This window comes from Antrostomus carolinensis, unplaced genomic scaffold (assembly GCF_000700745.2).
Source record: "Antrostomus carolinensis isolate BGI_N321 unplaced genomic scaffold, ASM70074v2 scaffold2503, whole genome shotgun sequence".
NCBI lineage: Eukaryota > Metazoa > Chordata > Aves > Caprimulgiformes > Caprimulgidae > Antrostomus > Antrostomus carolinensis.
This window is the reverse complement of record NW_010302923.1, coordinates 63,530-90,474: the sequence shown is the minus strand read 5'-3', so window position 1 is coordinate 90,474 and position 26,945 is coordinate 63,530. Positions and strand designations below refer to the sequence as shown.

The 26,945-nt window shown below is 35.7% G+C and overlaps 1 protein-coding gene across 1 annotated transcript in view; it reads left to right on the top strand.

Annotated features, from left to right (window-relative positions):
* Window positions 1–26,945, top strand: part of LOC104521796 (M-protein, striated muscle) — a 71,895-nt gene that overhangs the window by 27,456 nt on the left and 17,494 nt on the right. The window contains exons 14-27 of the mRNA XM_010163906.2: window positions 1,660–1,843; window positions 5,010–5,184; window positions 6,558–6,679; window positions 8,815–9,002; window positions 12,648–12,774; window positions 17,098–17,276; window positions 17,392–17,506; window positions 18,100–18,256; window positions 18,361–18,467; window positions 19,997–20,041; window positions 20,479–20,615; window positions 24,267–24,411; window positions 24,524–24,583; window positions 26,079–26,146. Coding sequence (XP_010162208.1) covers window positions 1,660–1,843; window positions 5,010–5,184; window positions 6,558–6,679; window positions 8,815–9,002; window positions 12,648–12,774; window positions 17,098–17,276; window positions 17,392–17,506; window positions 18,100–18,256; window positions 18,361–18,467; window positions 19,997–20,041; window positions 20,479–20,615; window positions 24,267–24,411; window positions 24,524–24,583; window positions 26,079–26,146 — 1,809 coding nt within the window. The remainder of the gene's footprint in view (window positions 1–1,659; window positions 1,844–5,009; window positions 5,185–6,557; window positions 6,680–8,814; window positions 9,003–12,647; window positions 12,775–17,097; window positions 17,277–17,391; window positions 17,507–18,099; window positions 18,257–18,360; window positions 18,468–19,996; window positions 20,042–20,478; window positions 20,616–24,266; window positions 24,412–24,523; window positions 24,584–26,078; window positions 26,147–26,945) is intronic.

The following is a 26,945-nucleotide window of genomic DNA, read 5'->3' as shown; positions in this document are numbered from 1 at the left end:
TTTTCATGAAAATACATCATTGTTTCCAGAATATACAGAAATAGCCCAGATAAAACCTCAGATGTAGATTTCCATTGAGTGGACACCTACAGTTGGTTAGCTGAATTTCATTCTAAGTATGAATTGGAAAATATATGTATCTTCTTCTTTTACAGAAATAGCTTTTCATAGCTCCAGACACAGTATAGAGCAATGACAATGATGAACAAACAAGTCTTAATTAAATGCCAAACTTACTAAGGGAAAGTGAGAATTAGGACTAAAAGGCTATTATTAGAAAAAAAGCTTCATTTTACTAATTAATACCTGAGTCTAAAATGGTTTTGCCTATAAATAACATATATAAGAATAGCTCAGTCAGTTCATGGGTGAATGTTTGTTTCCTGCTTTCCACGGTCATCTATTAATTTAGAAAAACACAAATTCTAATTAATTTACTTCAAATAAAGAAGACTTATTCCTGAAGAATAAAAATGAGTTTTAAAGGATTCCAGAACCACAAAATGGAAATAAGTTCCCTATGCTGTATAGAAATGTTGCCTTAAAATCATTATTTAAAAGATAAATCCAATCAAACTACAGAATTAAATGTGATGCTGATTCTTTCCTCTGTGAAAGTGAAATGCAACAATTAATGCTCTTCATGCCAGAAAGTAATGTATATGGCAAAATAATGTTCACTTCATATAGTCCATCTTTTTATTATTATAAAAATGCATGTTATATTTGTTTTTTCTGTTGAGAACACTAGCTGGGTCTAGTATCTATGAAAAAAGATTTTGATACATGAGCTCCAGCTATTTATGTTTTTATTATTTATCTATAGTAGGCCTCATTATATATAGGATAGTTTCCAAGCACCCACAAAACGCTGTTCTTCCTCTAAGAAGTTCACAGTCTATCATGTTTTGTTCCCAGACTCTCTGTTCCAAAATTTATAAACATTTAATTTGTATGCATCTTTCTGTGCTTGAAGGAAATTTTATTTAAGCTATTTACAGACACTTGGGTTTTACTGAAATTGCTGAAAGATTCCATGACTAATTTTTGTTTTGGGGCAAGAGTTTATCTGGGGATCCTAATGCACAGTAGACTTCTCTCAGAATGCTGGTTTGCTGGCCCTCTTCCATGTGCAGTTGTAATGAGGATTAGCTCAGCTGCTGCATTGAGAATATAAAAAAGTAATTATTTCATTTGATGAATGCTTTTAGGGACATGACCTTACTCGACAGAAAGCATAAAGCAGTAAGTAAAGTAACATCCCCCTCCCTAGCTTTCTGCAGAATTTGGATTAAGACTTGCTTGCTTCATATCGAACCTTTGGGTGTTCAAGTAAGTTTTGCAGGACATGAGAGTAATTCTTTTGGGACCAATCACAGCTGACAGTCATGGCCCTAACTGAAGGCTAACTATATGTACAAGTGTGCATATACTGAAGTCTAGACAGGCAGGGAGACAGTGAGGTATTCAGACCTTTTTGTAGAGTCATGGAATGCATGAGCTACAAGAATTTGCATATGTTAAAGTGGGGCATTTGAGAGTGATCCTTCTCTCATAGCTCTTAAATAAATTCATGACAGGGTGCAATACAGCAATATGTTCATTTTTTGACAGTTCACAGAAATGATTCACAGCTTTTTTTTTTTTTTTTTTTTGTAGTCGATGGTTGGCAGTGGAAGCTGGCAAAGAGTCAACGCACAAGTTGCAGTAAAATCTCCTCGCTATGCAGTGTTTGACCTTGCAGAAGGAAAATCATATGTTTTCCGAGTCTTGTCAGCAAACAAGCATGGCATCAGTGATCCATCTGAAATCACAGACCCTATTCAACCACAAGATACCATTGGTAAGGCATTAATTGTAAGGCACTGATACTAAATACAATTCATATTTTACAAAATGGAAATAGACAACTCTCATTATAATTATATTAGTATAATTACAATAATAGTAATTTAATCGATTTGTGTTCAACACTGTGGAGGATTTAAAAAAGACCAAGATGGTAAATTTTAGAAACATTCCAAAATTTTCCTAATGATCACAACTCTCCTTGTTAAAACCAATAATTTTTAAAAAGTTAAATTAATTTAGTTGGTCATTCTTCAGAGTGCTCTGTTAATGAGACTTGTCAAAAAATAGGATAATACAGGTTAATTGCTAAACTTAGATGATTATATTGTCTGGCTCAGGTAATTATATACCACCTAATTCCCTATGGTTTCAGCTAGATAAGGTTGCCTTTAATTTCTTTCTTAGTATGCTAAGTGGCAAATTACTGCTGGTGCAGAATTCCTGTGGCATGCAGATGAGTAGATCTTAGGGAGAAAAGAAGATACATCTACATATTCAGTGGTAACTTTCCAAATGGAAATTAAATGTTTATCTTGGGGCCACATTCAAAAACACAAGTCCAAATTTAGGGAGCAGTTATTCATCTTGTTGCTCACACATTCAGTTTGCTCTTGCAACATGTGTTGCTCTTGCAACACATATAACAGCCCCATGTATTGACAGCTGTCACCTCAGGAGCACGTATCTTACTAGCACAGTTGCTAGAAATATAAGTAATATTTAAAGTATCTGATATACCATAGTTCACTAAGTGTTGATAGATATAGACTTAATATTTACCATAATTTAAAAAAACATAATCCATTACCTTTAACTTGATCTGTAACTATGCATGAGGAAATAAAAACGTATTTTACTTTTATGTATTCTTGATTTGATGTCTTATTAATGCATATAAATTATTTAAACCATTCAACATTCCCCAAGGTAGGGAAGAAAAATACTGTATTTATTTCACTTAGTACAGAAAATAGGCTATCCCTTAGGGGTTAACGCAAGACGTTCTGAATAAATTGTAGCAATAGCTGAAAGCAGAAAGCAGAAGATGCTATTTTAAAGAGAAACTGCAGGATTCAGAGATTGAGTTTACCACCTGAGCTAAAATACATCAGACACATGGCTCCTTTCCGTTGCCTGCACATAGTGCCATTTGTTTTATTCCTGAGGGTAGCTCAGACAACTTCATGGGGATGGCAAACATTGTGCAGGAATTATGTGTAACTTTCTCTCTTGAGCAGAAACTAGAGGATGGATGGGTTATTTTAGGCCATCCAAAATGACACAATATTATGCAATTGGATTGAGTGGTAAAAGAGTATTCAGTTTGAGATTAACATCTAAATTTGTTTCCATGTAGGCATCTACAGCTGGAGTATTCAGTTTGAGATTAACATCTAAATTTAAGTGTTTCCATGTAGGCATCTACAGCTACTCTAGATGTCTCTCATTGTGGCAATTGGAGCCTGGAGGATAAGTTGTCTTATGTTGCTGTAAATTGCCCCATGGCACCCAGTTATGGAGTGTCTACATTGGGGTGAGATCAGTCATTTTCAGGACTCTACCAACCACTGATCAGAAGCTCAGTTTAATTGGCCAAACAGACATCTATTACTTTTTCAAGTGTTTTCAGTTTGCTGTTTCAGAGGGGTGTAGGTATCAGCATCTCCTAAGTCATATCTGGCAACTCCATGAAGTCTCACATGCTCTAAAATGGCCTTAAATGATTTTTTTTTGGTAACTGAATTAAGCCTTAGCTCTTTGACTATAATGGCAGTTTAAGAATATGTGCTTTTATAAACTCCTAGATGTAGGTACCTTTATCTCAAAATGAACCCATTTAATCTTTCAGATTTACTGCATAAAATATAATAGCACTTAAGTACTATTTTTTATTTTGAGATTGAAAGACTAAATGAAAAAAATGCTACCTTTCTTTTCTTTCATGCTGCTTGTAGTTCTCTGGAATATATCAATCTGAGGAAATTAAAATGCCTTCAATAGGCAAGTGCTGGATATCTTTTTTAACCTATCATGAACAGCTGAGATTGCCTTAGTTCCTTGCATTATGAATGCTCAGATAGATATTCTATAAGGTACAGACTATGTGTTAGCCATTAGTAAGATTTTCTTTCTGCCATTTAGATCTTGATGTTTCTGGTTCTGCTTATGCACATTCAGAGTGTTTAGCTCAATATGAACCAGAACCAGCAGAGAACTTTCATTGCATGTAAAGTGAACTGCATACTATGCTACATTGAGAGAACTGTAGTCAATAGGTTGGAGGAAGATTTATCCACTTCTGCTTATTGCTGCTGATATTGATCCTGGAATATTGGTTCCAGTTCTGGCTCCCTTAGTCTAGAGGGATGGATATAGAGGAACTGGAGAGGTCCACTGGATGGCATCCAAGATGAGTTATGGAGATTGTGACCTGTGAAGAGAGGTGGAGGTAGCTGGGCTTGTTTATGTTTGATGACATAAAAAGATGATAGTGCCAAACTATTCTCAAATGACAAAAAAAGAGGCAGCAGACACAAACTGTAGCTTAGTATATTCAGGCTGGACATACTGTCTTAGTGAAAAAGGTGCAAGAGTACAATGCTGGAAGAAATTCTGCAGGGAAGCTGTGAAGTCTTCAAACTCAGAAGTTTTCAAGACTCAGACAAACCCGTGACTGAAAGTCCATCTTAGTGTTGGTGATAATCCTGCCCTCAGTGATAGGCTGGACTAGATGATCCCCAGAGATCACTTCCAACCAATGTTCCTATGCTTCTGTGAAATCCATTTAGCTAAGTTTAGCTAATCACTTAGCATTCAACATATGCTTAAAGTTGTCCTGAAAAGCTGGTCTATTCTGAATTGGGGTTGTCATTAGTTGACTGCAAGGCAGTATTTCTTAATACTCATTGTATCATACCTCTATATTTTAAGTGCATTTTTTACTGATGAAGTAAAAATGAATTATATTTATATACACATATATAGAAGTATCTAGATTTAGAGTGAAACAAATATCCTAAAATGTGTATCATATGGCAATATTAACATAGTAGGAGAAGTCATAGTTTTAATCATTAAATATTATAAAAGTGTTGCATCTACTTGAGCTTACTTTTATTTTTATGTATTTCATAACAGTATATGTCTCTTTTTCTTAGTTGTCCCATCTGCACCTGGTCGGGTAGTCGCCACAAGGAATACAAAAACATCAGTTGTAGTTCAATGGGATAAACCAAAACATGAAGAAAATTTATATGGCTACTACATCGACTATTCTGTGGTGGGATCAAATCACTGGGAACCTAGTAACCATAAACCTATTAAATATAACAGGTATAATCAATACTTCTGTATTTTCAGTAGGTTTGAAAACTATAGAAAGTTTTAATCCAATTTACATGCTAAGCAATGGTGTTATCATGGAAAGTGAATATTGAATAAATGTGGAAAAAAAAATGGTCTGCAGACTCCCAGAGCTAAGCTTTTCAGATTGCAGGGCAGAGCCCTTTTTTTTTTTTTTTTTTTGTCTATTCCATGATATCGAGTTATAAAAGGAGGTTCTAGAGACATGAGTCTGTATGTCTTGGACGTGAGTAAGTTTTTATTATTTATTTTATTATAAATACATTTCTTAAAGTCTTAATTGTGTTATGGGGTAAACAGACCTGATGCACATGGAGAAGAGGCACCTGATGAACTATGAGAAGGAGAGGGAACTCAAAAGCTTACCAGGTAGTTTCCTCTTGGAGCCCATAGTCCATGGACATCAGAGCAAAAGGGCAGGCCATGGCTGCTAGAAACATGGTGGGGAAAGTGCTTCTGCTGCTGACACTGCTGGACAGGAAATCCCACCTGTCCCACCCCAGAAACATCAGGGCTCCCTGACCTGCTATATCTATGGGTAAAGGATAGTAGTCCCTCTTTCTAATTGCCTTGTCATGACTCTAGCCCTCCCTATTTCTGATGCTTTCTTACACCCTCCTGAAAATATCACACTTCTTCATGTGATTCTTCAAGTAATTTCCTGTGTGACAATCATGCTTACTTTTACTGGAATCACTCATCAAATGCAAAGTTTAGTTGTGTAATTTATGTTTTCTTATGGTTTTATAACAAGCACATCATATTGTTTAGTGTATTTTGTCAGTTATTAATTAATTTTCAGCGACACTGTATTCTGCTGAATCCTTTGATCTAGTAGTCAAGGAATTTGATCAAAGCAAATGTGGAGACTAATTCTTGGTCAAATGGATTGAGACAGCACAAAAATAAGAAAAACATTTCATTTGTTCATATGTGAATATGTCCTAAAATAGAACAGTTCTGACTAGTCTATCTGCTACAACAACTACCTAGAAACTCAGATCAAAACTGAAAGCTATTTTTGATAGTGACTATGAAAATTCAGTGAAAAATTTAGTCCCTTCCCAGAATAGATTAGATTTAGCAAGCCAGAGTTCAGAAGGAATATATTCTTTCTACCTGGTAGATCAGCACTAGCAATTTAAGGAGTACTGTGACTTCTTTTCCAGTTATATTGAAATATATCACATCATTGTATTATGGTTTTCCTCTTGGAAATATTTTCCTTTGTGAAGCATTCATGAAGCTGAGCTTTCTTATTGTTGCCAAGATTTCATGTTACAGTACAGAATGGTTCCTGTAAAATATATACCAATGGGTGATGCTATTTTTTTTTAAACCAGGTTTGTTGTTCATGGTTTGGAAACTGGAGAGCAGTATGTCTTCCGAGTGAAAGCTGTGAATGCTGTAGGATTCAGTGAAAATTCACAGGAGTCAGAGGCTATAACAGTACAGGCAGCCCTTAGTAAGTATGATTCTGTGCAACTCAGCTTCTTGTTTCTTGAATGAGTTGTGTATTTTCAGCAATCAAATACTTTGGTCTCATTTGCTATAACAGTACATTTTGCAGCCATCGAGCACATCCTCTTAGTGAAGTTTATTCTCTGGCATCTGGCTGTAATACAGAAAAAAGACATTGTTTAAATAAAAAAGTTATTCATAATATCTGATAGAAATATTGGGTCAGATTCATTATAGTGGCCAGGCTGTCTTCTGCTCCTCAGTCGTAAAGAAAAATTTCTTTTGAAAGAAACTGCAAACCTTGATTAAGTTTGATAAATATCTTCTGGGTGATTTGGAGTGGTGCAAATCAGTTTAGCATGGAATCTGCTTAGTTCAGAAGAGTTTCAGGAAACTTCATTACTATGTGACTGTACCAAACATAAAATTCCCTTTGGCTACTCCAGGTTGTAGCACAGCCTACCTCCTCTGGTACCCTGTAAGCAAAATTTCAGTCTAAGAACCTTCAGTAGGAATGATACATGGTGATTGGATGGCTGGATAATTATTTAGAACAAAAAGTACACAGATCTCGGCTACTATGGTCCAATTTTCATTTCTGCACAGTTTCAGTTTCATACTGAAAAATTTAAAATAGAACACCTTTCCCCCACCTGAATGGCACCCATCACTTGGAGAAGACAACCAACAGGCATGCTTGTCAGAAATAATCCTTTAAAAGATTTGTAATTCAGAATGGCTATTAGAAGATAAATCTGAATGAGATGTTACTGACAAATTTACTCTATTTGATTTTTTTAGGACAAAGTGTGTCTCATATGGGTAGGTGGTACACAAACACTTTCACATCTATCACCCCTATCTTGTAAATGCACTTGTACCTTTTATTTTGTCACTGCGTGTTTTGAAAATTGGGGTTGCTTGGGGTATGTCACTAAGCACAGAGCACATGGATCTTACATATACTTGTGGGATCTGGATGGCTTTTTATTATTTACATTATATTTACATTTATTATTTACATCAGCATGGACAGAATCTTCCTGCAGTATTATTTTAAGGGCATTTATAAGAGTTTGTTATTGTCATTCTTATTTACTAAGAAGTGGTAATAGTTGCAAAGGCCATATTTTATGGCCTCCAAGTATGACACCACATTTGAAAAAAAGAATGAAAGGCTGGTTCTGCTGATTACTGTCTGTTTTCATGCTGATCACTAGTACATCTACAAGATCAGGGACTCTATTAAGGGCCTCTCTGCTAACATGCTTCTTCTGAATGAGGTAAGTCACATTCTCTCAAGTTATACTGGTAATTCAGCTGAAAATATCAGATGACCTTTAGAGGCAGGAGCTTAGCCTGTACTGACTGCAGCACAACAGGGTCAAGAAAAGGGTATTTTTGTGCAGACTTTCATTCATAGATGGCGAATACAAAACAGTGCTTGCTAGAAAGGGTGTTTGCTAGTAGTAGGGATGTAAAAAGCTCAGGAAAACAGTTTTCTTAATCTGTAGGAAGATGCCTGGGTGACATTTCTGCTACAGATGGGAGTAAACTCATGAAGGTAAACTCATGAAGGAAATGTCTTTTCTGCCTCAACGTATGTTAAGCTAGTGAAAGTCTAAATATTTTCTATTCGTTATAGGAGAGAAAGCACTCAGTCTGGAGTAGGCCTATAGATAGGGATAGGAGGGAAAAATCCTGAAGATCAGAGATCATTCAAATTCATAGCCTTCCCCCCCCCCTTATTGGATGATTTGTACTGTGTTTCAACGGTACTTGAGCAGCTTATTTGGTTCTTAGCAGGAAAGGTCTTCTGATCCATTTCAACCTTTTAGAATAACGTTTGGTCTCGAGACGCTTTTGCTGGCATTACCATTTCCATACCAAAAATCATCCATTCCTCCTTGCTGTCTCCTGAGAGGGCAGCACATTAGGCAGATATTTCAAAAGCTTCCAGGCTTATGTTTGGAGATAAAATTAATATTGATTAGAGGCTTTACAACTACTTTGTTACTGATATAAGACTGATAGCAGTATGCTGTAGAAAACAAAAGCAATACAAAAAAAGCTAAACAACTTCTACACTGCAGTGGTTTAGACTCTGTCCTAACTCTAAGGATGTTTACTTCCTTATAGCTTGTCCATCATATCCTCATGGTATCACACTTCTGAACTGTGATGGTCATTCAATGACCCTTGGCTGGAAAGCACCGAGGTACAGTGGAGGTTCACCAATCCTTGGTTATTATATGGATAAACGGGAAGCTAACCATCGAAACTGGCATGAAGTAAATTCTTCCCTTATTACCCGGACAATTTATACGGTTAGTACTTTTTAATCATTATCTTTCTGGAGTTGATTTGTACTATTTGCTTTTGGCAGAGTTCTACTTTCTTGCAGAGAAGTTCTTTAAATACTTGCTACATCTAAATCAGGCTCTTCCATTGTGTATTTTGGAGTGCAACAAGCTTAAAAACTGAGGTAGACAATCAGTGCCATCTCCTGCTATGAAATTCTAAGACCAATATGGCCATTCAGATGAGGAAACTTTTGAGGAAAAAATTGTGAAGCACTTTTTTCACAAAGAACAAGATGAGCTATGAAATACTTCATAAACTTTATTCATTAATGAGCACTGTATGTATCACCACTGTAATGACATGCAGAGAAAGGGTGGAAGCATTTAGCAGGACAGATGACCATGCTGTCTGTAGAACTGGAGACTTGTAAATGAAATGGAGATGGGCTGTGAAGAAATGTAACTGTCCCTGGTCTTACTCTCAAAATCTGCCTTCAGCTGGAAAGTGAAGTATATTAATAAACCTAGCATTATGCCTCATCGCCTCCTTTCCAGAGTACCAGAGTGATGATTTTAGTTTTGAAATAAATTACTTCTGGTTGCACTTACAATGTATTCAATGTTTCTTTAAAGAGGAAAATTTTGATGTGAACTTCCATGAAGAAAGTTTAGGAAGATAGGATGTAGCAAGTAATTAATCAATCTGACACTTTTTAAATTAAGTTCAACAATCAGAATTTATTCCCAAACACTTAAACTTATTTTTTCAAGTCAGCAACTTTCCTATAAATCTCAGGACAGAAGTAAGTCTTTAGCAGATATTTGACACCTGTGGTGGGTTAACCTTGCCTGGATGCCAGGTGCCCAACAAAGACACTCTATCACTACCCCTTCTCAGCTGGACAGGAGAGAGAAAATATAATGAAAGGCTCATGGATCGAAGTAATGACAGGGAGAGATTGCTCACCAGTTACTGTCATGGTCAAAACAGACTCAACTTGGGACAAAAATATATTTTACCAATCAAATCAGAATAGAATAATAAGAAATAGAAAGTAAATCTTAAAAACACCTTCCCCACTCCTCCCTTCTTCCTGGGCTTAACTTTACTCCTGAATTCTCTGCCTCTTCCCCTACAGTGCAACACATGGGAGTTGCGGTCAGTTCATCGCACATTATCTCTGTACTCCTTCCTTCCCAGGGGAAGGACTGCTCACACCCTTCCCCAGCTCCAGTGCAGGGTCCCTCACACAGGAGACAGTCCTCCATGAATTCTCCAACATGAGTCCTTCCCACAGTCTGCAGTTCTTCACAAACTACTTCAGTATAGTCCTTCAAGGACAGACTGCTCCACTCCACTCCACTCCACTCCACTCCACTCCACTCCACTCCACTCCACTCCACTCCACTGACTCCCCCATGGGGTCACGAGTCCTGCAAACCTACTCCAATGTGGGCTTCTCTCTCCATGGGTCCACAAGTTCTGCTAAAAGCCTGCTCCAGTGCAGGCTTACTGTAGGGTCACAGCCTCCTTTGGGCATCCACCTGCTCCACCATGAATGTCCATAGACTGGAGGGGGACAGCCTGCCTCACTACGGTCTTCACCATGGGCTGCAGGAGAATCTCTGCTCCGGTGCCTGGAGCACCTCCTCCCCCTCTTTCTTCCCTGACCTTGGTGTCTGCAGAGTTGTTTCACTCACATATTCTCACTCCTCTCTCTGTCTGCAATTGCACAGAGTGTTTCCCCGCCCCGCCCCCCCCTTTTTAAATATCTTATCACAGAGGGGCTATCACTGTTGCTGAACTTGGCCTTGGCCAGTGGTGGGTCTGCCTTGGAGCTGGCTGGCATTTGCTCTATTGAACATAGGGGAAGCTTCTAGCAGCTTCTCACAGAAGCCACCCCTGTAGCCCCTCCACTACCAAAACCTTGCCATGTAAATCCAGTACAAAACTAAAGTAGAAAATAATGCTGCAGATAAGCTCAGGAAGAATGTTTCATGTGCAGAAGGCAGATGGCAATACTCAGGTGTATGTATGCTCGTGACTGAGTTTCTAACTGGCACCTCTGACATAGCAGATGGAGCATGGATATTGAGAAATAAAAAAGGGTGGGTAGGATAGGCATGAAAGGGCAATACTAAGCAATGCTTTCCAGATATTTTCATTTTTAATGCATTTGTAAACAAATGAGTAATGTAAATTAAGGGAAACCATTCAGAATTTAATTAATTGGGTAATTAAGTCTCAGTCTTGCCAGTAACTGTATTTGTGCCTGAAGGTGCATCTTTATACATTAGTTTGAATGACTGGAATCTGAAATACTGATGGGAAATAAAAGCAAGGCAACTTTTAGTAGCACAGCATATTCTATAACACTGCAAGCAGAGAGGCCCTGAGATATACAGTACAGCACTGGGAAATCACTAAAGGTTTAACCCTTTCTGATTAAATAATTCTATGGGAACCCCACAAATATTCTTTCCCTTAATAACCTGGGTTTTCAAACCCATTTTTACAGGCTGAGCTGTTATTATCTCTTGTGACTCACTAAATAGCTCTCTGTCTTCAGGAAATTCTATCTGAATTGCATTACTGCCTGACTTTTCCTAGCTTACATTGCTTTGGTCTTGTATTTGATGCTACCCCATTATATGTTTGTTACCATTTAAAAAATCACAGCAAAATCCTTTTTTTCCCTCACATTTTTCCAGAGATTATGATTATAGTTTATTAATAAAAATCTAAAACTGCTTAGTATCTCCACTAGAAGTACTATCTTCAGCTGCCTCTTTCTCTTGAGACATATGAATAAATACAATTTTGGGAAAATTATGCAGAGGACTGAGGTGTAGAAGACTTGTTTATTGCATTTAGGTGGTCTGTAAGAAGAAGGATGGAAGAAGGCTGCTATCATGAGGCATTCAGGCTGTCAAGAAGCTCATGCCTTATAGCTTGTCTGCCTTGCCCTCAAAATTGGAGATGGTGATGTGATGATGGACTCATTAGATAAGTCAGGGTTCATTTACCAGGGATGTTTGCAGAGTTATAGCACATATTCTGGTCATGCCGTTTCCAGTGCTTACTTCCTCACTTTGTAATGGTAGGTAATATTAAGAGAAAGATGCATATAAGCAGGGAAAACTTACTGAGAGAATCTTTCTCAGAATTATATCTGCACACTGCTGAACTAATTGGATTGGCTTTTCCTTTAGTTTCTGTTGTTTTCCTTTCTTTCCTGGTCAGTCTAGTATGACCTCTTTAGACCAAAACTCCATTTGAACTCTTGCTTAAGTGAATGGCTTATGAACAGCCATTCATAAGCCCCGCAAGAAGGTATTTCATGTTAGAACACTCATCCATAAGTATCTGGTAGTGGTCATTCATGGAGTGGGCTCCCTGGACCTTTGCTCTAACCTTTCGCAGCCTCTCATGCCAATGTATTGAATGCTGTTACTCCTAGGATGATGTGACTGAAACATGGAAGTACAATGTAGATCTCTGCAGTGTGTTTGGTTTAAAAGTAAAATCTTCAAATTAGATCCTTCCAGTACTCTAGCACAGCAGTAAGGCCTGATAATTAGTTCACCAGTGTCAGGATACTTATTTTTAAGTATTTAATTTATTAAAATAATATAAATCATGTCTTTTGATATATTTTCTCAAAAAAGGTAGAGGATTTGACAGAAGATGCCTTCTATGAATTCAAAGTTGCTGCTGCAAATCTGGTTGGAATAGGTCAGCCTTCAGATCCCAGTGAGCATTTTAAATGTAAAGCCTGGACAATGCCAGAGCCTGGTAAGTCTATTAGTTCCTCATGAATTTCAATTCAGTATAAACTCCTTAAAACACAGTCAGCATAGTGTTTGAGCCAAACTCTGCTCATTGTCTTTTGGTTAATTTCTGCCGTATTACCTGTTGAGATTGCCATTTCCTCTGAGATCTCCTGTTAAAGCTACCTCCACATCCCCACTGATGACACTGAATGTCCTGGGAAGTGGGTGACCTTTACTTAACTTGCTCAGTGTCTCCTCTTTCACTGTCCACATCAGCTGAGAGCAGAAAATCTTCAGCTTTTAGTCTGTGTTTTTATCTCTATCAGCTCTCCGCCTTCAGCCCTGCAAGCTCCACTTCATATTCACCTCCTGTACAATATATAGGCACCATAATTGCATTCTATTAAGAATATGCCTGGAGTTTCAGACTCCAAACCCATGTTTTTTCTTCATAAATAAGACACAACAGGTGCCTGTTTCTTGACATAGAGGCAAATTGCTCAGTATAGCTCTCACTTTACAGCTAAAGTTTCCCAGTCTTGACTAGTATGCCCTTATTCATGTGTTTTCCCTAAATTGTACCTGAGAGATTTTTACTATCCAGGTGTTAGAGCAAATGTGCTAACAAATACACAGTAGAAATGACTGCATGCTAGTACTTAAACCTGTGTTTAGGTTGTCTGTAGTTTAGCAGTGTAGATGTAGCTGAAGACTTAATTGTGTAACTCTGTAAAAAATGTTAAATAAGTACTGTGAATTCAGGACTTCTGCAAAAGAAAGTTAAACTTTAGTCTGCCTCATGTGAGCATATAAATTTGTGCCTAAATGTTAGACATCTAGGGGAATTGGTTTCCCTCAGTAATGCTCGAGTTCTGTAAATAATCTGTGAAAGGATTTTTGAAGGCTTGTCTGCATATTTTATAACACCCTCACTTATACCAAGCAACACTTTTGCTGAAGCTGTTCCTGATGTCTGGTACTGGTTTGTCTAAACAAAAGGTGTCACAGTACAGCCCATAATGAAAACACAGGCACCTGCCACTTTAGTATATTTCTACCTTCTTTTCCTCAAAATGCTGTAAAATACTGATGTGTTAAATCAAATTCTACTTATGACATTGAGCTTTGGTATGCAATTAAGGATTCATTCTAATACTAGTTTATGTCATCAGGAGCTGTCTGACACCTACACACATCTGTTTCATGCATAAATGTTAATGCAGTTATTTTCTCAGTGAAGAAAAAAAAAATCCAACCCCTAAATCTGGTTTTATAAAACTATTGGAATTTTTAGTGATTTCCAAAAAGCATAATTAGCACAAGAAGGTAAGAAATTTTGGTTTTATTTTCTGTTATACATAAAAAGTAATTCTTGGCTAGAACAAGAAACAATTCAGTAAGATCGTGGAATCATTTACAAGGAAATACTCTCAAATGTCATCTAATTCAACTGCTTGCCCACATGCAGGATCAACTATACCATCTGTCTCATTGACAGAGACTTGTTTAATCCATCCTTAAAGATTTCTACCTGTGAACAAGTCCAGGTTCTTTGGACAGAATCTACTACTAATCTTGCTACACTTGCAGTTTAATTTTTTTTCTAACTTTCCTGAATATTTCTTCCTGCAATTTAACCCTTTTTGCTTCTTGTATTGTCCACCAAAGATATTATTCTTTTCCTCTTTGCAACAGCTTTTCTGTGTATTTGAAAACTTTATCAGACCACTAGCTTTCCACTTAAGTTGTCAAAACTCAGTTCACACAACATTTCCCTGTAGATCATGTATTCCCTATCTCTAAATAAACAGATTTTTTGCTATTCTTTGAATATTTTCTAGTTGGTTCATGTCTTTCTTGAATGGCATTGCACAAACTGGAGACACTATTTCTAATAGTTTTTTCAATACTGAGCACAGAAATGGTAATTACGATTCCCACAATTATCTGCCTGCTTACAAATCCCCTTCTATTTGTCTTTTAAAAAAATTTACAATTTTACAACTTTTTTGTAATGCTCAGATTCTTTTCTGCAAAACTGCTTGTCAGAGAGTTGTTCTCCATCCTTTCTAGCTAAATTCTTCTGAGTTCATAATTCGTAGCTTCTGGATTTAATAACATGTCAAAGTTGTCAATAACAAAATATTTAATCTCCTGACCTTAACTTCTTTTATGTTAGTTACGTTTTGTTATAATTTTGTAATGTTTAGTATAAATGCATCATCAGTGGAACAATTATTTTCCTTAAAGAAGGGATCTGTGATTTAATCTCTTGTGTTTTGAAAATGTCAGTGAAATTGCCTAGTGTGTACACAAGTGAAGATTATCCTTCATTTTAAATGATATATAAAAACATAAAATAAAACACACTTGCAGCAAATGAAGAGAATGAAATTTCCATTTTCATAATGAACAATCTGACCTTTCTACTCCTTGGCTGATTACATTGTTCTCATTATGAAACTAGTTGAACAGAGAGTATTGCATTCTTCCTGCTTAAAAAAAGCACCACAAACAAACAACCCCATCATCCCCTCCAAACCACTAAACCTTTTAAAATATTTCATAAGCCTTTTTTTAGAATAAGTTTTTAAACAATGGCTTAGCAATAATGGAAAGAAATAACTAAGATCTAAGACTGAGCGAACGAGGCTGACCCTCTTCCCTGACTTGCTAAAGATACTGAAGACTGATGTAATGTGACTGCAATATACTCCCTGTGTCAACGAAATATTCTTCTACCTTTTGATATGGAAGGGAGGTTTCCTTAGAAAGGCCAAAACGCTTTGCAGAATTTCCAGCATGAGTGATGGATTCCTTGCCCAGAGCCCATAATTATTTCATCCTCCCGCAGAACTCTAGTCTTAGGTATCTCTGTGAGCCTCTGTGATTTAGCAATGATAGCTAATGAATTATTTTACATGACTTTAAAAAAAAAGAGAAACTTCTGGGGTCTCAGAATCCTCAGAATACAACATACTTAATTAAACTTTTTCTTCTGCTGTCAAGATTTTTAGCAGATGCATCTGCCAGTGGAATTTTTATTGTCTGTGGATATATAGACATTTAGGTTGGGATTTTGAGAGCCCTGAGAGAAGGTTTTAAACTCCTTAAAAACTGCAGTCTTTCCATGAGAAATCTGGTATTTATCCTCATAAGGTCTACAACAGGTACTTAAATATGTCTTTTCTGAAATGTACTTATCCACTATGGAGAAACACTTTTTTTACTTTTTTTTGCTATATAGTTACTGAATATCGTCCTTTACAAATTTCACATTCATTCACCACTGGTCAACATTCTGTAAGCTGGACTGGCAATCAATCAGATTTATTTTTAAGTTTTTTCTACTCTTCTTTATTTTAAACAGTGAGACGTGTTGTGGGGAAAAGTAATATCTTGAATTAAGCCAAAATAACAACACTGGCAAAATTAATAAATCTCAGGTACTTTCAGGTTTCCTTATGCTAAATGTAAAGCCCAAGAAGCAAGCTTCCAGCTACATTATTTGGCCGAATAGCAGCATTCTGTCATAGGTGTTTTCACCATGATATAATATTGATATGATTGTGCCTTTATAGTCTACTGGTATAAGTAAGTATCTAAAGTATAGCAAAAAAAATAAATGCTGCCAGTTAAACTGAATGGAACTGGGACAGTTAAGTGAAGCAGAAGTATAGTAGGGAGAACACAACCTGATAGCTACAAAGGTATGAACTCTCACTTACTCATAGAGCATCAGGAAGTTTTTGGCATAAATATTTCTCCTAACCAATACCCTCTTGAGAAATTCTTCTTGGCTATTGTTATCCACCTCACAATGAAAAATTCTTCTGTCAGGGAGCATGAAATCTGATCCAAAGTCCACTGGTGCCGTGGGGTTTTAGATCAGGCTAGAGGATTGTGATTCTTCATGTATACCAACAAAAAATAAAAATCCTGATAATAAATTATGAACTGGAGTCAGGCACAATGAAGTAACTTTGATGTAGGGCTAATGAATTAAATAATACACAAGAACATCTGTTACTTGTTGGAAAATTTTAAACTGCATGGATTTTCCACATGAATAACTTTCCCTTAAAATGGAGTTGCTGAGATCTAACTAAGAATGTATGCTTCAGAATACTAATGTCACTGACTGCATAAAGCAGGTATTGCTGTATACAGCCATGAGGGGACAATGACCTAAATACCATGCATACCAAGTTTATTGTAAAGGATAAGATTTCGGAAAGCAAACACAGTCAAAACAAAATTAAAGTGGTGCATTTCAGCCTCTACAGGGCCAGTTTGTGAAACGTTATTATAATGATGTGAATTTCCAATATTTGAAATATTTTAGGTCCTGCCTATGATCTCACAATTTGTGAAGTTAGAAATACGTCACTGGTTCTTCTGTGGAAAGCTCCTGTGTATGAAGGCAAAAGCCCCATAACTGGGTATTTAGTGGACTACAAGGAAGTAGATACAGAAGATTGGATCACTGCTAATGAGAAACCTACTTCAAAGCGCTATTTTAAGGTAACATTTTCATTAGTTAGTGTTAATTCAAAACTGAGTTCTAAAAATATCTGAAGCAAACAAAACAGTTTAGCTTGGTTTTTAAATTGCCTTTTGGCTCTTTATCTTGTTCAAGGTCACTGATTTACACCAGGGTCATACCTATGTTTTCAAAGTTCGTGCAGTGAATGATGCTGGGATAGGCAAGTCATCTGAGATATCTGAACCAGTGCTTGTTGAGGCAAGGCCAGGTAATGAACTGTTTTACCTCCTCTGCTTCTAAAATACCGAAATACTTAGAAGTAAATTTAATTAATCTGATTTGATATTGTAGCACAGTTAAGTATTTCAACAGTTAAGAAGCTCTTAGCCTTAAAACTTAAGGAAAAAATCATGTGAATACAGAGGTATTGTCAAGCCTTTTTGCTGTACTTGCTGCAGGAAATATTTGATAATCAGTTATTTTATATTTTATTCTTATGAACAAATGTGCTACTTGCTGTGAGTCAAAAGAAGCATGAAAACCTCATTTATTAAAGCTTCCAGAGTGATAATAAAAGTAATTTATTAAAACTGTTCATATCTTCTCATATTGTTTCATTTTATAGATTTGTTTCTCAATAAGCATTTATTATTTTTAGTGTTCCTTTTTCGTGTAGAGTAAGAATCTTGCTAGTATGTGATACTGAGTTAGCATATGACATAAACATGCTTCAAGATCTGCAAGTAAGATCAGTATCTCTTAGTGAAGATGGACAGAATTTGCATGGGCTTTAGTAATTTCTGAATTGCAGCTCTAAAGAAAAATGCATCCTTGACATATGAGTTGATTCCTATTTTGCAGGAGCAAAAGAAATATTTTCTGGTGTGGATGATGAGGGTAATATTTACCTGGCTTTTGAGTGCAAGGAAGCTACAGATGCATCTCATTTTGCATGGGGTAAATCGTATGAGGAGATTGATGATTCTGATAAGTTTAAGATTGAAACAGAAGGAAATCAGTAAGTCATGCCAGTCTGTCAAATTTTTGGAAGTTTGTCCTGTTAAAAATCTCAATAACATGAAAAACCCCATTAATTATGTCCTTCTTTATTGATGATTTTAGTTCTAAGCTGTACTTCAAAAATCCTGATAAATCAGACTTGGGAACTTACTCTATCTCGGTTAGTGACACAGATGGGGTTTCATCCAGCTTCGTTATGGATGATGAAGGTAAGGTCCTTACCATCTCAAGTCCTTCTTTGTTTTATCACCTCAATTGCACTAAAAATTGTCCAAGAAAAAAAAAAAAGAACCCCACAACTCTCACATTCTTTCCTTTGCATTAAGGCAAAACAAAAAAGACCACACAACAGGCTTTGTATGATTAGGTTTTTTTTTCTGATTATGACAATAATCAAAGTTGGGATAACTTAAATCAGTATTTTCTTAAAAAAAAAAGAAAAAGAAAAAGATAAAGAATATGCCCAATTAGAATTGGCAAGCCAGGGAGCTTTGCTATTTTTAATTAGCACAAGAATTATTTTGGTGCTTTCCCAGTCCACAGACTGTAGTTGCTATTCCCAGGTCCTCAGGTGTGAAAATTCCTCTGCTTACCTTCTTTGTAAGTCATTTCAGGAGAAGAGATGAGACTGAGGCAGGACTTTTATCACAGTGCAGACCGCTGCACTGTAGGTGTTGTGAAGAAATCCATGTGCAGCCATAAAAAATATGGTTCTTCAGGAAAAGGACCATTTATGCAGTCATTACCAATATCTGCTTCTTCTAGGGAAGCTAAACTTGTAATATTTTAAATTTTCCAACAAATACTGTAGGAAAAGACCTATTTGATCTTGAGAACTACCCTTTGGCTTCATTTTGAAGCATCACTCTGAAACCTATCTCTAGGTCTTGTCACAGCCAGTCCTACCTTCCAAGGATTTTTGGTAGAAGAACACTGAAGGTGTTTCCCATGCCACTCAGTGCATGTCTTCCCTGGTCATATCTGTCACTCTAAATAACACTTTTATTTGTATTGTATCCTTGCATAAGTGTCCAATTTTGTATCTTAGCACTGAAAAACATTATTTCACTGCCCACTTACTTCCTCAAATGCTATAAATTCTCCTGCAATTTTGCTAAATGCTCGACCCTGTACTAAATCCTTGCTAATTTCCTCTGGTCTTTGCATTATCTGTAAATTTGGAATTGACAGTAATATTCATCTTCCAAATCTTTATTAATAATGAATATGATAAGTAGGGTTAGGCATAAAAATCTAAAAAAGTAATTTCTAGACTCTCATGCAGCCTTCATGAGGATCTAGTGCATTAAATAGAACTTTCTCTAATTTTTTCAGACTAACCTGCCCTCAATCTTGTTTCCTGACACAGTAAAACAAGCTTTTCAGGTACAGTGTCAGAAGGGAACCTCATACACTGCTTAGAAGCTATTGTCTCCCATCTTTTGTTTATATCCCATAAAGAGTTTAAAATATGATTCGTTCCTTTTTTAGATTATTTTGCGTAAGAGAGTGTGCATGAAAATATATGAAATTTAAAAATTCACTAAATCTATGTATCAGAATTTTAAATATCTTAAATCTTATTTTTTAGTCAACATTTCCTGAAGACAGTTGGATATTTCACATATAAGACTTAAGGAGATTATCTGCTGATGCTGATATATACCTTCTTTGATACTCGTTTTCTGACTGTACTTTTCAGAAAAAATTAAAACATCAATATTTTTCTTAATTTCAGAGTTTGAACGTTTGATGGCATTAAGCAATGAAATCAAGAATCCAAGTAAGTTGAAGATCTTAATCTATTTGATACTTCTATATAAAATATAATTGCATACTAATGATTGGAGTTCCAAAAAGGTTCTTCCTGAGACAACAGCAGCTTCATTTTTCATGGAACAACTTACTTCCTTATCTTTCCACTTATTTAGAAGAATATTATTTTACATTGAATAAAATCACTTTGACAATAGACTATAGGTTGTTAATTGCCAATTCCTTAAAAAATATGTGAAATATAAGCAGTGAATTCTTTTCTCCCTTTGAAAAATGAATTTAAAAATAATCCAAAAACTGCATTAGATATCTTTTCCCTGCATAAAATTTAGTCTATATCCAGCATTCCTTAAATAACAGGGAGATACTACTATTTTATTGCAATAGTCCTTTTTCTCATAAGGATTCATGCATTATTACTTTTGATTGCTTTTCTTTCTGCAGCAATACCTCTGAAATCAGAATTAGCGTACGAGGTTCTTGAGAAAGGAGAAGTTCGTTTCTGGATTCAGGCTGAAAGCTTATCACCAGATTCTAGCTTCAGATTTGTTATTAATGATAAAGAAGTTGAAAACAGTGATGTAAGTACATGTTGAGTACTGTATATATGTGATTTTGTTTAATAAACCTTTATGCACTAATAGGTATTCTATTTTTAGAGTTGTTTAAAACCATGTTATTAATGCCTGATAATACCTGAAAGGAATGTCTTTGTTTAACTTGAATCTTTTTTTTCAGTATAGAATTCCTGTTGTAGAGTGAATCTCTTCATACCACAAAAAGAGAGTAAAATTTAACCCCCAGAAGTCCATATTAATTGTGCATAACTAGACAACAAACAGCCAAAGAAAAGGAGAAATCAGACACAGACCAGTATTAAACACATTTGGTTAAAAGTTCTGCACAAACATTTTAGGAAAATAGCTCAAGACAAAAAACTGCTTCAAGTACATTTTTGGACTCAAACTAGCAAGATATATTATTCCCAAAGACCCTTTGTGGCTACTGCTACTAGTTTTACATATAATGTGGGAGGTACTTGACCATGCAACACCATAATAGATATAAAACTTTTAGATGGTGTTACTTTCTATTTTTATTTTTAATTTGGCCTATACACTAAATGGACATTGAATGATTACATGGAGATGAAAGGGCAGACCACCACCTTCCTGCTTTTTTATAACTCTAGGAAGACCTTTCATAGAAAGGGACACAAAAATGTGGTGAAACTGGGCTGAGAAGAAAACAAGGTCATGCCTTTGCTGGGCTGGAGTGTGATTCATCTGCTGGGCATAAAGTACAGCACTGGAAATATATTGTCCTGTGAGGAATATACCTTTAGTGCAGCTATTTGAAAGGGTGAGTTTATTCCTGAGGATGCAAAGCCTGATTTGGCCCGAGAAGTTTATCAGCATTTTTATACCATAGAAAAGCAAAGAACATTCACTTTAATGACCTATTGACAAGTGGAAGAAGAAGTGTTTCTGAGTAAAATACTTCTCTGTTTTTCTCACTTTAAGAAGTAATAAACTTTAGCACTGAAAACCTGAATATTAGTGACTAGGACGTATTGAAATGACAATATTCTGCCTTGGCAATGTTAGTGGAACAGAATGAGCTATTTTTAGTTCGCATATGTTTTGGAAATGTTGACATCAGAGAGAGCCTTGAAGTGGAGCTGCATTATTTCACCTCTTTAATTAGTAACCCACAGGTGACATTTACGTTTGGAGACTGATGATATTTTTGTGGAAAGTCACATAAAAGCCTAGTATTTATGGTGCCCATAAAATCATTGAACTTCATCTTGCTGCATAATGGCAATAGTTAGAAGCCTAATTACACTCTAAAACCTGCCTGGAGACTGGGTTACAGTCACTGAACATGTTCAATAGACCGTTATGCTGGTGAATTGTAGTCTGATTCTTGACATTGGCTGAAGTGATAAATTTCTCCTTCTAGATCCTAACAGGGAACAATTTTGGTAAGATTTGAAAATAGTCTGAGAATGGAATGAACTGGGCCCCATTTAATTAGCTGTCATTTTCATATTTTTTTCCTTTACCCAAAAGCAAGAAATAAAAAAAATTTATAGAAATGTGATGAAGGATCAGATTAAAACATACATCTTGCACTTCTTACGCTTCTTCTGGCAATTCTCAATTTAACTTTCTCCCTGAGAACTCATGAAATGAATGCAAGTATTGTCTTTGACCTCTGTGGGCAAGACACTGTAAGTGAGAATTTGAATTTGCACTATTTGATAGTTTGGTTAAGTTTATAACTTTTCTTTTTAACACCTAGCCTATATCCTCAACTCTTACAGGTGAGCTCTTACATAAGCAATTTTTCTACTTAATTTCCTGAATAATTAAATCTTGTCTTATTCTTTAACATTATTTATTTCTTTGAACTATATATGGGAAAGTACATATCCAAATTATATGAGCATTTCTCCCTGTTATTTTATATAAATGTTATACCTCAGTGTCTTCCCTCTAAGTCATCTATATAATAAATTGTTACCCTAATCAATCTTCTGGCTGCTGCTTTCTTAATTGCATTATCTTTTCTCTTTCTTCATTCTTCAGTTACCTGATTGATGTTTAAACTAGTAATATTTGTACATTTGAAAGTATCAGTAATGAATAATAAACATCTTGACCATGTCTACACTATTCTTCCAGGCTTGTTGTCCATATAACAGTGAATCTGTTCTTAAGGCTGGCCAGGAGGTGTCCCTCAAAGCTGAAGCAGATATTTCTGTTGGGTCATTCCTAGTAATTTTGGATCAGTACTTAAAGGTTCTTCCACTTAAGGAGGTGGTCCCAGAGAGTTTAATAAGTGGTATTTTTACTAGCCTTTTTTCCCCTCCTTCTTTCTTCCCCTTTCCTAAACTTTATCTACCTATGGCTTTAGGTATGTTTTTCTAGTTTTGCAGTCCAATAAAAAGATTAATCAAAATATTCTGTTCATAAGGCATCATGTCTCCTTTTAACAGTAACAAGGAATAATTACTGCATAGAACTCCTTCTAGATTGTGACATTTATTTTTCTGTACCATCATGCGTGGAATGGTTAGTGTGGAATATCCTTGATCACATCGGTTACCTAAAAGTATTTACCAAGTAACTTCTGTGGATTATTTTTGTTTGCTTTAGGAATTTGTTAGTTGAGATTCAAACAACATCACTGTTAATGGGACACACAGTTCTCATGGTTGTTACTGCATAAAACAGGGTATTACTTAGTAAAAGGTGACTGTTATCTAAAATAGCGCCTGCAAATTCAAAACACATATTTTGCAAGTATTGTCCAATGTTTGCTTGCAATTTTCTGTTTCTTTGACGATGCCTGAAAATAATTTACCTTTCTGGAATATTTAATAGAAAGTAAACACGAAAAGGACACAAACAGTGGAAAGCGTATTTAACTTTGAATTCAAGTCAGTGTTTGGTGTTTTGGGTATTCTGCAAGCACTTTAGTAGGTAACTAGATGTTTCAACAGAATTATAATTCTCTTTTGATGAACTTGCTTGTTCTTTTTAGTTTCCAGAAGCTTTGTTGGTTTTCCTCAAGTTACCGTTCTCATGGTCTTGCACTTTAGTATTCTTTGAAAAGAATACCTAACATTAGATGAGCAAATCATTATACCCTTCTTAAATAAACTTTTTTAGTGAGAAAATAAGACCTAGTATTGAGTTGACACATAAGTCTCAGAGGTATTTAGTAGTGATGACTTTCTTGATTTGTTGTGATGGATTTATTTGGAGATCCACATTTTTGTCTACAAACATAATACTTCCAGCTGGACTCTGATAGGAATATTCCTGGACTCTGATAGGAATATTCCTGGACTCTGATAGGAATATTACTTCAGCCTAGCAAAACACCTTGTTGAACTGGAAACTCTAATGCAGCTGAAGGCTGGCTGTGTAGGCTCTTCTTCAAACATGCATAGTGCATTAAGCTACTATTTTTAACTACAAACCAGCTGTGTTATGATGACTTGAGGTTTCCAAATGCAGCTACACACAGAGGTTTCTGTCACCACTGGGATCTTGTTGTACAACAGTAGATACAAGCTAGCCTTGTTTCCATAGTTTGCAATTAAAAGTACATGAAAAAGATTGAGTGTGGAGGCAGGGATATAAAACATGATTAATTCAATAAAGAATCACAAGTAATTTACACTATGCTACAGTAAAGTTATTACTTGTTCATTTCAGAGGCATAAAATAAGTTGTGACCGTTCAAATGGCATTATAGAAATGGTGATGGACCGATTTACGATTGATAATGAAGGTACCTACACAGTACAGATTCAAGATGGAAAGGCCAAGAACCAGTCTTCATTAGTTCTCATTGGAGATGGTATGTTGACTGAAACATTGGAACTTTGACTCTGATGAAGAAATGAACTTCAGTTATTCTTTGAGTAATTTTGTGACTAACTCATTTTTCATTCACTTCTTCTAAAATTTAGCATTCAAGGCAGTATTGGCTGAGTCTGAACTCCAGCGAAAAGAATTTCTCAGAAAGCAAGGTAAGACAGAGCAGACTGGTGACTTTAGGCCCAGTTTGCAGCTAATGATGCATCCCTAGTGAATACTGAGTGCTTTCAAAGTCCATTCATTTCATTAGATGATGAGTATATTGCACAGTTTGAGGAGACACTGAACTCTTGGTGGATCTTATTTTCCAGCTTTGTCATACGATGCATGCAAGTTGTGACAGAACTTTCACTAAGTAGAGAAATAAAGTGGGAGTCCTTACAGGAGGTTATCTTTGCTCAGTATTCATGAGAAGTGTTCCTAATGTAAGCTCTCATCCAAGAAAACATTTAGTTTTAAGCATACAAATTGTGTCTTCAATATAATTGACAGAAGAGTAGATAACATAGTGTCAGACAAGGAATATTAAAAATCTGATCCTGTGGTTTCTGTCCAGGCAAAATTCCAGGAACAAAATGTGTATTTGTTGCCTCATTGCTATACAGTTACAGAGTTTGTTATATACTTGTTATCAATATTGTTTGCAGATGAAAGTAAGAATTACTGTTGTATACCTAATTTAGAATTCTATCAATGTGGAATCCTTAAAAAATTGAGTTTGATCTCTGGTTTGTAATTTTCACTTGCCAAGCACATGGCTTTCAGGGTGAAAGTAACAATAATAATTAAAAGAATTTATTCTAAATAGCTTAGGTAAGATTCTCTATGTAAGCAATATAATTCTATTATTTTATATTTTTTGAGAGAATTATTTTTTTAAAAAATTACATTTAAGAAAGAAATTATACCACTTACAGGATAAACTCACAAGGTCTTTCAATTCTCAATGATTTAGGTGAAGGTCTGGCACTCTGCTACCCTCCAGTTCTGGGTATTGCAATTATGGCCCTGATCCTGCAGACACTATAACTTACAAATTTACTGACATAAGTAAACATAATAACTTTTAAAAAGCTTTGTATGTCAGTAAATTTATGTAAGGTTATATATATTTGCAGGATTGAAACTTTAGTGGGGAAAAGGAATATTTCCTGTTCTGCTTGTAGTGTACAATACATTTTTCAACTTTATAGAATTTGGACAAACAACGTCTGTATGGGAATTTTGCTTTGAACATTTAATTGGGTGTTTGGATATATTTGTTTATTCTCCAGCTCCGTTTGCATTAAATTCATTGTTTGTACACTTGTTTGTAGCTACTCTGTTTCTTTCCTATGCTTAGTTGGCAATTGAGCATAAAGCTATTTAGGAAGTTCGCCATTTTACATGTTTGGATACTGCATGATTTATCATACAAACAGAGATGAGCCTCAGGTTTCTAAGCTGTGCTGTAGGCACCTGCATTGATACGATAAAAACTTACTGCAGGGTATTCCTTTTTAGTGCAGTGGTAGTTCAGGAGGTCCCTCTCGTTGTTCTAGTGAAGGGATGTTAAAATGTAATTGTCATGCTTTTTCTTTCTTTCACTGAATCTCTCTGATACTCTTCATTCTACAACATATGCTTTAAAACAATTTTGTTTCTTAGGTCCTCACTTCTCGGAGTTTTTGTATTGGGAAGTTACAGAGGAATGTGAAGTTTTACTTGCTTGCAAGGTGAGGAAATATACTTGAAATAATTTTTTAGAATGTGTTGATTGAAAGTTGAGGCAGGAAAATGTGAGGAAATATTTTGATATTTTTAGAATTAAAAGTTTAACATGAAAACTTTTATTATTTAGAAATATTTAAAATCAAAGTTTCTGACTTACAACTCTTCAGTAGTAGTCTTCATTAAAACAAAAAAAAAAATACAGGACATTTCTAAATGTGATAGATGATCTATTTCTTCCTAATAGTTGTAAGCCATAAAAATAATAATTAAAAAATTCATACCTTAATTCTTCCTTCCTCAAAAAAATAGCCACAAAAATCCAGAGCTCAAACTTTTTTGTCACCACTTTCTGATTTGGAGGTTCCTCTACCAAAGCATATATTATTTAACCAACTGTAACCAAACATGCAACCAAAGCTTCTAGAATTAATGTTATAAAACATGATTTTGATTATATTTGGCTAATGACTTTTGAATCTTAACTAATGCTAATGTGCATGGAATTCAGAGTAACTTCTGCTATTAACATAGAATCATAGACTCATAGAATCTTAGAATGGTTTGGGTTGGAAGGGACTTTTAAAGGTCATCTACTCCAACCCCCCTGCAGTAAGCAGGAACACCTTTACTAGAGCAGGTTGCTCAGAGCCTCATCAACATCCTTATATGCCATTATAAACTGATGTATTTTCATTTTTGTCGATGTTCTAGAGTGCCTAATTGGAGGTCTGAATAACTAAGTTAATTGAATTCAACAGGCATCAAACTCTTCATTGCCTTTTCCTGTAATACGGACTCTTT